The sequence below is a fragment of the Giraffa tippelskirchi genome, chromosome 5, assembly GCF_054371585.1.
Source record: "Giraffa tippelskirchi isolate mGirTip1 chromosome 5, T2T-mGirTip1v1.2.pri, whole genome shotgun sequence".
NCBI lineage: Eukaryota > Metazoa > Chordata > Mammalia > Artiodactyla > Giraffidae > Giraffa > Giraffa tippelskirchi.
The window spans coordinates 129,169,483-129,181,951 of record NC_137279.1 but is presented as its reverse complement, the minus strand read 5'-3'; the positions used below and the strand labels follow the sequence as shown (position 1 = coordinate 129,181,951).

The window sequence follows — 12,469 nt, the reverse complement described above, 5'->3', positions numbered from 1 at the left end:
TACTGGAGTGGGTTGCCCTGCCCTCCTCCAGGGGATCTTCCCTACCCAGAGATAGAACCTTTGTCTCTTACATCTCCTGCATTGGCAGGCGGGTTCTTTACCACTGGCACCACCTGGGAAGACCCTATGACATGACTGGCTTACAAATAAAATGTTAGTCTAAAGTATTAATCAAATCTGCATAAAGTAATATGGGCAGTGAATTCTGGCTCAGCCACTAAGTTGCTGAGACTTGTGTTTGTGTAAGTCATATCCTAAACCAAGACCTCTATGTTGACAGTTTGTCTTTCCTTCCAAATTACCACTGTTACTTGTTATGCAATCTAGTCAACTCCATTCAGGAAAAAGTCAGTTCAAATCAGAATTTAGGATAACGCTGTTTTGATCAAACCACTTCAAATCTCTTACACTTTCCTTTTTCTGTTCCCAAAAGCCCTTTCTCTTTCACTTTTCCCCTTTCATGCTTGCATGCACAGTCTCTCAGTCGTGTTTGAGTCTTTGCAACCGTGTGGACTGTAGCCCACCAGGCTCCTCTGTCCATGGAGTTCTCCAGTCAAGAATACTGGAGTTTGTTGTCATTTCCTCCTCCAGGGGATCCTCCCAACCCAGAGATCAAATCCACATCTCTGGGGACTCCTACATGGGCAGGCAGATTCTTTACCCCTGAGCCACCTGGGAGGCCCTCCTTTTTTTTTTTTAAAGAGCCAAAAAGCTTTGGCATTTTGAACCAATTTCAATTCATATTGCCCATGTAAATATCCCTTTATTAATCAAGTTTTGCCTAAATGCACATGAGTTTATAATATTGTAGAGCAAGTAGGTCAGATTATTTGATACAGTTAAAACAAAATAATCATAAACTGGCTATGTGTAAAAATGCTTTTTAAACAGAAAATCATTATACAAATATAAGGTATTATTTGCATTTATCATTATTAACTAAGAATAGCTGTTGAGAATTGGTGACATTTAATATATACTATTAGATGTTACACAGAAACAATAAAATTCTGGGTCTTCTTAAAATATAGAGGAAACATCAAACAATATACAGATCTATGAGTCCTTTAGCTAAATTAGTGCCAAATAAGGCTGTCACAGATGATTTTCTCCCCCTCTATCTCCACCTCGATTTGCATTGCTTTTAAAAATATTTTGAGCTGATGCAGGCAGTTTCTGGCAATAACACCAGCTGTATGGGACACGTTCGTCATTACTCAAGTGCTGAGGCAAGTAAGGGCTCTTCATGCATACAGCTGAGCACAGAGCCTGATGACTGTGGCTTTTTCTCCATTGTAAAAGGGAAGAGTATATTCTGCATCTCAAAGAGGCTAGCCTGGTAAACTAGGAGCCCTCCTTGTGTTAAGAATAACTAAGAAAGAAGTTGCTTTTTCTGAAGTGTCCTCTGCTTGAGCTTCCCAGGTGACTCAGTGGTAAAGAATCTGCCTGCAATGCAGGAGACTCAGGTTCGATCCCTGGGTGGGGAAGATCCCCTGGAGACAGAAATGGCAACCCACTCCAGTATTCTTGCTTGGGAAATTCCATGGACAGAGGAGCCTGGTGGGCTATAGTCCATGGGTTAGCAAAGAGTCAGACACGACTGAGAGGCGAAATAACAACAGAGCAACTGGGTAGGGGAGGAGGGGAACACTGTGGATGAAAATAGCTAGTTTTGTTTATTTATAATATTTTCAGGATTTACTGATTTTATGTTTCATTTTTGTATCATGGGGGTTATTTTGTTTTATTCATGTGAATGACATGCTCATCAGTCTATCAGTGGGGTGATTTCTTTTTCAGTTTAGAGTTAATGTGTAAATCAGATATGCTTTATGAACTCTAGAAAGATAACATTTAAAAACTTTTGTAATTTATTAAGATAGCAGTTGCAGCCTTTAAATATTCCTAGAAATGTTTAAGATATTGTTTGGCTGCACTCATTGATAATAGAAATAGTTGGATTTATTTGGAAGGCAATTTAAATTATTAATAACATAATGACATATGCAGGTATTATGTTTACATTAAATGTAAAATGCTACAGGATTGTACACATTATTTTGAGTCAAATTTCTACCTTGAAATCTCTACTTAAATGAATTCTAAATGAAGACACAGGTACTTAGGATATTAAAACAATGCACATTTTGGTAGAAATTGAATATAAATTCCCCAAGAGGAATCTGGGAACTTTAGTTCAGAGCTGTCTCAAGATTTGAACTGGGACAGAGTTTTACTGAACAACTGGTATTTCTTGCACTATCATAATTCAGTGCTTTCGTTTTTCCATTGTTTCACTCAGTCAACAAATCTTTATTGAGCACCTTCACATCTGCCAGAAAATTCAAGGAGCTCACAGTCAAGTGGAAATGCCAGGCACCTACAGATTAGTATAAAGCATATGCCCAGTGCACTGAAGAGTGTGCAGACACATGGAAGAATATGGAAGGGACCATCCAACCCACCTGTGAAGGAGGGAACCTGGGAAGTCTCCTAGAAGAGAAGATGCCCAGCATGAGGAGTTCAGTGAGGGGTGAAGGACAGGGGTTGTGGGGAGTAGGGAAATGCTAAGGAGGGATGATGTTTCAGACAAAGGAAATTACGTAAACAAAGTCATAAAAACAAGACCCAGGTTTATTCACTGTAAGCAGACAAGTGCTGCAGGGGCAGCATAGCATGGGTTCTCAGGCCAGACCACTTGGGTTTGGATCCTGGCTCTGCTATTTGCTAACTCTGTGACTTTTAGCACATCCACAAACCAATCTGTACCTTGGTTTCTTCAGCTGTAAAATGGAGATAATAATAGTACTTACTTTATACTACTGTTTTGTAGATCAGCATCACTATATGTGAAGCACTTAGAATTGTGCCTGGCATGTGATAAGACAGATATAGATGTTAGCCCTTTTTTATTATATAGCAAATTGTAGAGGGTATAGGCAAAAGGATAGGACACTGAAAGATGAACTCCCCAGGTCAGTAGGTGTCCAATATGCTAATGGAGATCAGTGGAGAAATAACTCCAGAAAGAATGATGGGATGGAGCCAAAGCAAAAACGATACCCAACTGTGGATGTGACTGGTGATAGACGCAAAGTCTGATGCTGTAAAGAGCAATATTGCATAGGAACCTGGAATGTTAGGTCCATGAATCAAGGCAAACTGGAAGTGGTCAAACAGGAAATGGCAAGAGTGAACGTTGACATTCTAGGAATCAGCGAACTAAGATGGACTGGAATGGGTGAATTTAACTCAGATGACCATTATATCTACTACTGTGGGCAAGAATCCCTTAGAAGAAATGGAGTAGCCATCATGGTCAACAAAAGATTCCAAAATGCAGTACTTGGATGCAATCTCAAAAACGACAGAATGATCTCTGTTCGTTTCCAAGGCAAACCATTCAATATCACGGTAATCCAAGTCTATGCCCCGACCAGTAACGCCGAAGAAGCTGAAGTTGAACGGTTCTATGAAGACCTACAAGACCTTCTAGAACTAACACCCAAAAAAGATGTCCTTTTCATTATAGGGGACTGGAATGCAAAAGTAGGAAGTCAAGAAACACCTGGCGTAACAGGCAAGTTTGGCCTTGGAGTACAGAATGAAGCAGGGCAAAGGCTAATAGAGTTTTGCCACGAGAACGCACTGGTAATAGCAAACACCCTATTCCAACAACACAAGAGAAGACTCTACACGTGGACATCACCAGATGGTCAACAACGAAATCAGATTGATTATATTCTTTGCAGCCAAAGATGGAGAAGCTCTATACAGTCAGCAAAAACAAGACCAGGAGCAGACTGTGGCTCAGATCATGAACTGCTTATTGCCAAATTCAGACTTAAATTGAAGAAAGTAGGGAAAACCACTAGACCATTCAGGTATGACCTAAATCAAATCCCTTATGAGTATACAGTGGAAGTGACAAATAGATTTAAGGGACTAGACCTGATAGACAGAGTGCCTGATGAACTATGGACAGAGGTTTGTGACATTGTACAGGAGACAGGGATCAAGAAAATCCCCATGGAAAAGAAATGCAAAAAAGCAAAATGGCTGTCTGAGGAGGCCTTACAGATAGCTGGGAAGAGAAGAGAAGCAAAAAGCAAAGGAGAAAAGGAAAGATATTCTCATCTGAATGCAGAGTTCCAAAGAATAGCAAGGAGAGATAAGAAAGCCTTCCTCAGCGATCAGTGCAAAGAAATAGAGGAAAACAACAGATTGGGAAAGACTAGAGAGCTCTTCAAGAAAATTAGAGATACCAAAGGAATATTTCATGCAAAGATAGGCTCGATAAAGGACAGAAATGGTATGGACCTAACAGAAGCAGAATATATTAAGAAGAGGTGGCAAGAATACACAGAAGAACTGTACAAAAAAGATCTTCACGACCCAGATAATCACGATGGTGTGATCACTCACCTAGAGCCAGACATCCTGGAATGTGAAGTCAAGTGGGCCTTAGAAAGCATCACTACGAGCAAAGCTAGTGGAGGTGATGGAATTCCAGTTGAGCTATTTCAAATCCTCAAAGGTGATGCTGTGAAAGTGCTGCACTCGATATGCCAGCAAATTTGGACAACTCAGCAGTGGCCACAGGACTGGAAAAGGTCAGTTTTCGTTCCAATCCCAGAGAAAGGCAATGCCAAAGAATGCTCAAACTACCGCACAATTGCACTCATCTCACATGCTAGTAAAGTAATGCTCAAAATTCTCCAAGCCAGGCTTCAGCAACACGTGAACCGTGAACTTCCAGATGTTCAAGCTGGTTTTAGAAAAGGCAGAGGAACCAGAGATCAAATTGCCAATATCCGCTGGATCATCGAAAAAGCAAGAGAGTTCCAGAAAAACATCTATTTCTGCTTTATTGACTATGCCAAAGCCTTTGACTGTGTGGATCACAATAAACTGTGGAAAATTCTGAAAGAGATGGGAATACCAGACCATCTGACCTGTCTCTTGAGAAACCTGTATGCAGGTCAGGAAGCAACAGTTAGAACTGGACATGGAACAACAGACTGGTTCCAAATAGGAAAAGGAGTACGTCAAGGCTGTATATTGTCACCCTGCTTATTTAACTTCTATGCAGAGTACATCATGAGAAACGCTGGGCTGGAAGAAACACAAGCTGGAATCAAGATTGCCGGGAGAAATATCAATAACCTCAGATATGCGCATGACACCACCCTTATGGCAGAAAGTGAAGAAGAACTAAAGAGCCTCTTGATGAAGGTGAAGGAGGAGAGTGAAGAAGTTGGCTTAAAGCTCAACGTTCAGAAAACCAAGATCATGGCATCTGGTCCCATCACTCCATGGGAAATAGATGGGGAAACAGTGGAAACAGTGTCAGAGTTTACTTTTTTTGGCTCCAGAATCACTGCTGATGGTGACTGCAGCCATGAAATTAAAAGATGCTTACTCCTTGGAAGGAAGGTTATGACCAACCTAGATAGCATGTTTAAAAGCAGAGACATTACTTTGCCAACAAAAGTCCGTCTAGTCAAGGCTATGGTTTTTCCAGTGGTCATGTATGGATGTGAGAGTTGGACGGTGAAGAAAGCTGAGTGCCGCAGAATTGATGCTTTTGAACTGTGGTGTTGGAGAAGACTCTTGAGAGTCCCTTGGACTGCAAGGAGATCCAATCAATCCATCCTAAAAGAGATCAATCCTGGGTGTTCATTGGAATGTCTGATGTTGAAGCTGAAGCTCCAATACTTTGGCCACCTCATGCGAAGAGTTGACTCATTGCAAAAGACCCTAATGCTGGGTAGGATTGGGGGCGAGAGGAGTAGGGGATGACAGAGGATGAGATGGTTGGATGGCATCACCGACTCGATGGACATGGGTTTGGGTAGACTCTGGGAGTTGGTGATGGACAGAGAGGCCTGGCGTGCTGCAATTCATGGGGTCGCAGAGAGTCGGACACGACTGAGCGACTGAACTGAACTGAACTGGTTTTATAGAAGATAGAGCCAAGGGGCATGAAACAGACACAATTAGACAATCGATGGCTGCTGCATAAATGGATGCCTGAATGAAGGTAATATCAGGGATGGATAGGAAAAGTGATTAAGTAAACATAAATATTTAAGAGGTTAAATTTACCAAACTTTATTGATTGGGTATGAAGGATTATAAAGAAGAAAGAATTAGGCTTCAGTTACAAAGACATAAAAAAAAAAATCAATTCAAAATATTAAGTAAGGCTATGAGAAAATAGGTGCATGAGTGGTTCAGTAGTAGAATTCTCACCGGCCACATGGGAGGCCCGGGATCAATTCCTGGCCCATGCAGCCACAGCATCCCCGTTTAAGGCTTCCCTGGTGGCTCAGAGAGTAAAGAATCAGCTTGCAATGCAGGATACTGGGAGTACAAACTCTTGGAGGTGGTGAGGGACAGGGAAGCCTGGCGTGCCGCAGTCCATGGGGTCACAAAGCATCAGACAAGACTGGGCAACTGAACAACAACAACAACATGAAAAAGTAAAATCACATGTGTTGACAGATGAGTATCTTTTAAGAAATCAAACTGCTTCCTTTGTTTATTACAACCCAGAGAGAAGATTATCAAGATTGTTAAGAAAGACACTTTTGTTAAAATTTTCAAATCCATGTTCATTGGCAATGCTTTTGCAGATTTTCACAAATCATAGATATCCTAGTAATAGACCAAAGACTCTATCCATTCATAAATCCGAATGTGTGTCTGACACCTTTCCTGATAATCTAGCTGTTGGTGTAAAGTGGTCAGTTTATTTCTTTCTTCTCATTGCTTTGTGTTATTTTACATTGCAGTCTCCCTTCATTATTGGTTTATAATCTCAGATCACTCTGTTCACTTTCCTATTGTGCTCCAAAAATCTTTCCAGACAATGATCTACCATTTGGCTTTGTCAGATAATTTTATACTGTGTTTCCATGAACAGATGTGCATGCAGATGCTTTTAATGCATATTTTGAGTTCTATAACACAGTGAGTCACTTTGAAAAATCCAAGTCTCTTTTTCTGTTTGTTATCCGTAATGATTTTGCTTCTTAGAAGAAGGAACTCTCATGGAGCTCTGTATTTCAATTAATTCTGCAGTTTTATTATCAAGCATAGGGGGAACACCTGGTCTAGCAAGCTTCTGACCTGGCTGTCACTGTGGCCATTCTAATTGATCAGTGCTTGGGCCATTTTGGTTGTTAAATGTTTTAAATCACACACTTGCTTGTCTTTATAGTTCAGGATCTTCTCCTCAGAAGAATTTTGTTTTAGCAAGCAGAGATTTATCTTTTTTCTTTTCTTTAAATTTTATTTATTTATTTATTTTTGGCTGTGCTGTGTCTTCCTTGCTACGTGTGGGCTTTCTTTAGTTGTTGTGAATGGGAGCTGCTCTCTAGTTATGGTGTTGGGGCCTCTCATTGTGGTGGCTTCTCTGGTTGTGGAGCATGGGCTTAGTTGCCCCTCAGCATGTGGAATCTCCCCAGACCAAGGATTGAACCTGAGTCTCCGGCACTGACAGGCGGATTCTTTACCACTTGCCCTCCAAGGATATCCCAAAGATTTATCTTAAGTAGTTGTTTTATTGGATTCTTTCCATTATCATCTTTTTAAAAATCATCAGACTTTTTCATCCATGAGTAACTGTTGTTATGAATGAAAACACTGAGTCCCATTTGACCTGTAGCAAGCTGAGTAAAATCCCCTTTCTAGGAAAATACATTTTCATCTTGCAAGTTTTTTGAAAGGATCAAATGGTACAATATACAGAAGCACTTATAGGCACAGACTAAGTGATAGTGGTAAGCATTATTTAAGCACAGCTTAGAAAATTGACTTCTTAGGTACAGTTCTTAAGGTTTTAGTATCTGGTATTTTGTAGTTTCAGTAAATCCTGGTCCTTTGTTACACTCCCACTGGAGCTGGTAAAAAAAAAAAAAAAAAAAAAGTCAATTTTAATAACGTGAGTGCTTTCTTTTCAAACAGGTTTTTTCTTTCCCGCCCACACATGGCTACATAACCTTTCTCAAAAATGAAAAGTTACTTATAGTTTTCCACTTAGACAATCTGTGATGGTATTCTTTATATTCGTTACTGTGGTATTTTTAACATATCTTATTTTCTGCAGGTATTCTTGGCGTCACCAACTAAGGGAATTTAAAAGTGAATATAGAGTTGTAGCACTGGATTTGAGAGGCTATGGAGAAACAGATGCTCCTGTTCATCGAGAGAATTATAAATTGGACTGTCTAATTGCAGATATAAAGGATATTTTAGACTCTTTAGGTAGGTTTTAAAAAGTAGTATTAATTCTTTTTAAGGGACTAACATTCAACAAATTGTGAATTGATAACCTCATTTCTTGGGAGGGTGCTTTCCATTTACTAGAGCTGTTATCTGGATCCTGTCATTTGGTGTATACAACTCAAAATATCTATAGAAGGAATTTAAAATAATACATCCAGAATAACTATTCAGTTACCAGCCAAAAGTGACTCTCAAAGTTTGTTTTTAAAAATTGACTTAATGTATACATTTATTATTTTCAGAACTAATTATTAGAAATTTGATTCTTGTTCTCAGAAAGTTTATTTCTTCAGAACCCACACTTAAATATTCATTTAAACATATTGTTAGACGCAGAAACACTTGCATTATCTTTTATTGATCAGTTAGTGCCACAATAATATTGTGTAACAAACCACCCCAATCTCAGTGACATACAGTCAAAGGCATTCATTCCTATGCTGGATCTGCAGGTCAGCCTTAGGCTGAACCCCTCTGGGTCTTAGCCTCAGGCCACAGGTCCAGCTAGGATTGACTTCTCAGTGTGAATTGGGTTGCAGACCCAGCTAAAGGAGAGAAGCTACCTGGGGGAAGCTCTTCTTCTCGCTGTGGTTGAAGTGGCAAGAGGATGAGCCCCATAGCAAACCATATTTCAAGTTTCTGGTCACTGCTCATTGGTCAAAGCAAGTCACATGACTGAGCCCCAAATCAAGTCATACAGCCACCAAGAAACCAAAGCAAATCACACTGCCAAGTCTAATATGAAATGGATAGTAAAGAAACTTCCCTAGTGGTCCAGTGGTTAAGACTCCATGCTTCCACTGTAGGAAGCACGGGTTCTATCCGTGCTTGGGGAACTAAGATTCTGCATGCCTCAGGCCAAAAAAGCGGGGTGGGGGGGTTGGCGCTTGGTGGTAAAGCATACTACCTCTATGCGCTGAGAAGAGGGGAAGAAGGAGTAAATATTTTTTAGCAATAATCTAATCCACTACATCCCTTTTGACTAAAACCCAGTGTGTTTATAGAGCCAGCATAGTGAGAAACCCATGAAATCAAAGAGCCATTTCTACAAGAGTCTAATGAGAGCATAGATCAGGTCACTGTTTTTAGAGGAGAAAAAATGGATGCAGTCTGGGGGTGTCAATGCAGCATTGTAATTTAGCATGATTACAATAAAATCAGAGACACTGATTTCCAACAGCCATATATCATTCATATTTTGTGGTAATTCAGTCAGACTTGGCCTAATTTTGTCATCATGCAATTTTCTAGTCAAATCAATAATATAATCTTGCTTATGACCTAGGTATGTGTAGTCTTTACCATGGTTTTCCAAACTCAGGTTTATGTAACCAGAGCTGAACTATTTCAGATTTTTCCTTTAAGTATAAATTCCCAAGAGAGGTTCTGAATCTTTAGGTCTATAATGGACCTGGGCATCTAAATTTTCAAAAAAAACTACACTACTTGATTCAGACATACAGGTTTTGGAAACACCAAACCCAATATCTGCAGAAAGTACATAATTATGGTAGGAGAGTAGAAAGACTAGTTTTAGAAACGTGTCTAGCATATATGCGATAATGATGCACCCACCTGTTTCTTTTCAATGATGTCAACATTTATTTCTCAATTACAGGGTATAGCAAATGTGTTCTTACTGGCCATGACTGGGGAGGCATGATTGCTTGGCTAACTGCCATCTGTTATCCAGAAATGGTGATGAAGCTTATTGTTATTAACTTCCCTCATCCAAATGTATTTACAGGTGAGTTTAAATTTCCATTAAGACATCTTTGATAGCATGACAACTCACTGTTGTCACTGACACTTTGGATTAAAAACAGTAAAAGTCAATTAATGTAATATTTTTTAAATTAAGTGACTAAAATATGATATTAGCACACAATAGTATCAGTTATCTTGGCTTTAAATGTTCCTGAAGAGTCAAAGGAAGTGTAGCTTTATATTTGCTTGCATAATCTTATTTTTTTAGAAGACATTTTATTGCTAACTTGGGGAGAGTTAAAGGAAAAATGCAGTAACATTACTTTGACAGTAAAGAATCTTGACAGCCTAGAAATAAATTTTCCTCTTGTTTGACTGCTTTGAATATCAAGAATGGCATCATTCTTTAAAGCAGCAGTTCTCAAATTTTTGGTCTCCTTTATGCTCTTAAAAATTATTGAAGACCCCACTGAGCATTAGTTTATATGAGTTATACCCATATGCATTGACTGTATTGGAAATTAAAAATGAGAAATTTCTAAATGTTTATGTATTCATTCATTAAAAAATAATCCAGTACATATTAACATGTATGACATTTTACTGAAAACTGACTACATCTTCCAAAACAAAACTTTAGTGAGAAGAGTGTCATTATTTTACATTTTTGCAAACCTCTTTAATTTTTGGCTTAATAGAAGACAGCTGGATTCTCAGATCTGCTTCTACATTCAATCTGTTGCAAATGTTTGAATTGAAGTATATGAAGAAATCTGGCCTTACACAGATTTGTAATTGGAAAAGGGAGGAGTATTTTAATAACCTTGTCAAATAAGTGTGGATATTCTCCTTTAATACTATACCAAACTCAAAAATTGGTGATTTCTTAAAGGTTAGTAACAATGTGCAATCTGATGTCATATTAATGAACTTTTCATATTCTGTCACATTAAAATCCATTGGTCTCTCTAGCCTTTTGAATGGATTTTTTTTTACCTATGCATGATTTTGCAGTCATCATGCATTGAAAGATATTGGTTCATTGAGTTATGCAGGTCTTCCATAAATTGACACGTTTCATTATATGATATCAAAGAATCACTTTCATTAATATCACCCTAGTTTCATCAGAAAAGTCTTTACAGAAAAGCTGTCAAGCTCACAGTAGCAGACACAACTTTCCAAAATTCTGATTTTCATTTGAAAGCTTGAACTTTATAATTAACAACAAACACTGATTGTTTTCCCTCAAGTGACAGGCTTGCTTTGTTCATTTTCAGGAGACTATCTGCTAAATACCCAAGTCTGACTGATGATAGTTTGTTAGTCATTCTCTCAAGTGAAAATGATATTTTATTAAAAAGGCAGCTAATTCAACCTAATAGTTGAAGAATTGCTTTTCCTCTAGATAATCGTTGATTTTAGTGTTCAACAGAACTGCCTTATATTTATTTTCTAACTGCATCACAAGACACATACAAAAGGTAGAAATTTAATAAAATTAATAACTTTTGCTATTTCATCAAACACATTCACAAGTGAAACTGCCACTTCATTTTATGTATTTATTTATTTACAGCAAGTGTGTGGTGTGAAGAATACAATGTATTATAAACAGTGTGGTATTGTTTAGTGCCACAGCTTTGATTTGTACTCAGGCAACAATGGCTTTATCTACCATTGCCTTTGTACCATATGTGCAAATGTCAACAAAATGAGAAAAACTAATAGTATTGTATTGAAATAGTTTGACCACCTGGATCTTTTGAAAGGGTCTTGAGGATCCGCACGGGTCCACATGGGATATGTTTGAGAACCTCTGCTATAAACAGAACTCTTAAAAGAATGATTTAAAACAAACAAACAAACAAAACAACAACAACCTGTGAACAATGGTGAGGCACATTTTTATTTGGTTTTGACATAAGTTATAATTTTGTCCTCTTTAACTATTCTTGTCAAATTTTCTGAGGTTCAGTACCGTCACAATCTGCAATAGTCCCCCAAGGAAAAAAATTCAGAACAACATATTTTTATTTTTTATTCATAATTAGAGAAGGTTAAGGAGAAAGGGAACATGACTACATAAATATTGTATAAATATGTATAAAAGTTAAATTTTAGATACATATCCAATTGTCCTATCTCAGTTAAGGTAAATAGTGTGGCTGCTTAGGAGCCAAATATCAAACTGAGGTTCATCATATTTCTCTCAGTTGCATTAGGCAACAGAAGTTGTGCTACATGCTTGTTCAATTGATCAGGACCCTAGAGTAAATGTTATTTTGGTGGTACTGCTATATGGGAGCTTCCCAGGTGGAACTAATGGTAAAGATCCACCTGCCAATGCAGGAAACATGAGAGATGTGGCTTCGATCCCTGGGTCGGGAAGATCCTCTGAAGGAAGGATGGCAACCAACTCCAATATTCTTGGAGAATCCCATGGACAGAGGAGCCTGGCAGGCTACAG

At 38.6% G+C, this 12,469-nt stretch overlaps 1 protein-coding gene across 1 annotated transcript in view; it reads left to right on the top strand.

Annotated features, from left to right (window-relative positions):
• The window catches only part of EPHX4 (epoxide hydrolase 4), a 34,777-nt gene that overhangs the window by 4,477 nt on the left and 17,831 nt on the right, over positions 1–12,469 (top strand). The window contains exons 3-4 of the mRNA XM_081486446.1: positions 8,114–8,271; positions 9,911–10,039. Of these exons, the coding sequence (XP_081342572.1) occupies positions 8,114–8,271; positions 9,911–10,039 (287 nt within the window). The remainder of the gene's footprint in view (positions 1–8,113; positions 8,272–9,910; positions 10,040–12,469) is intronic.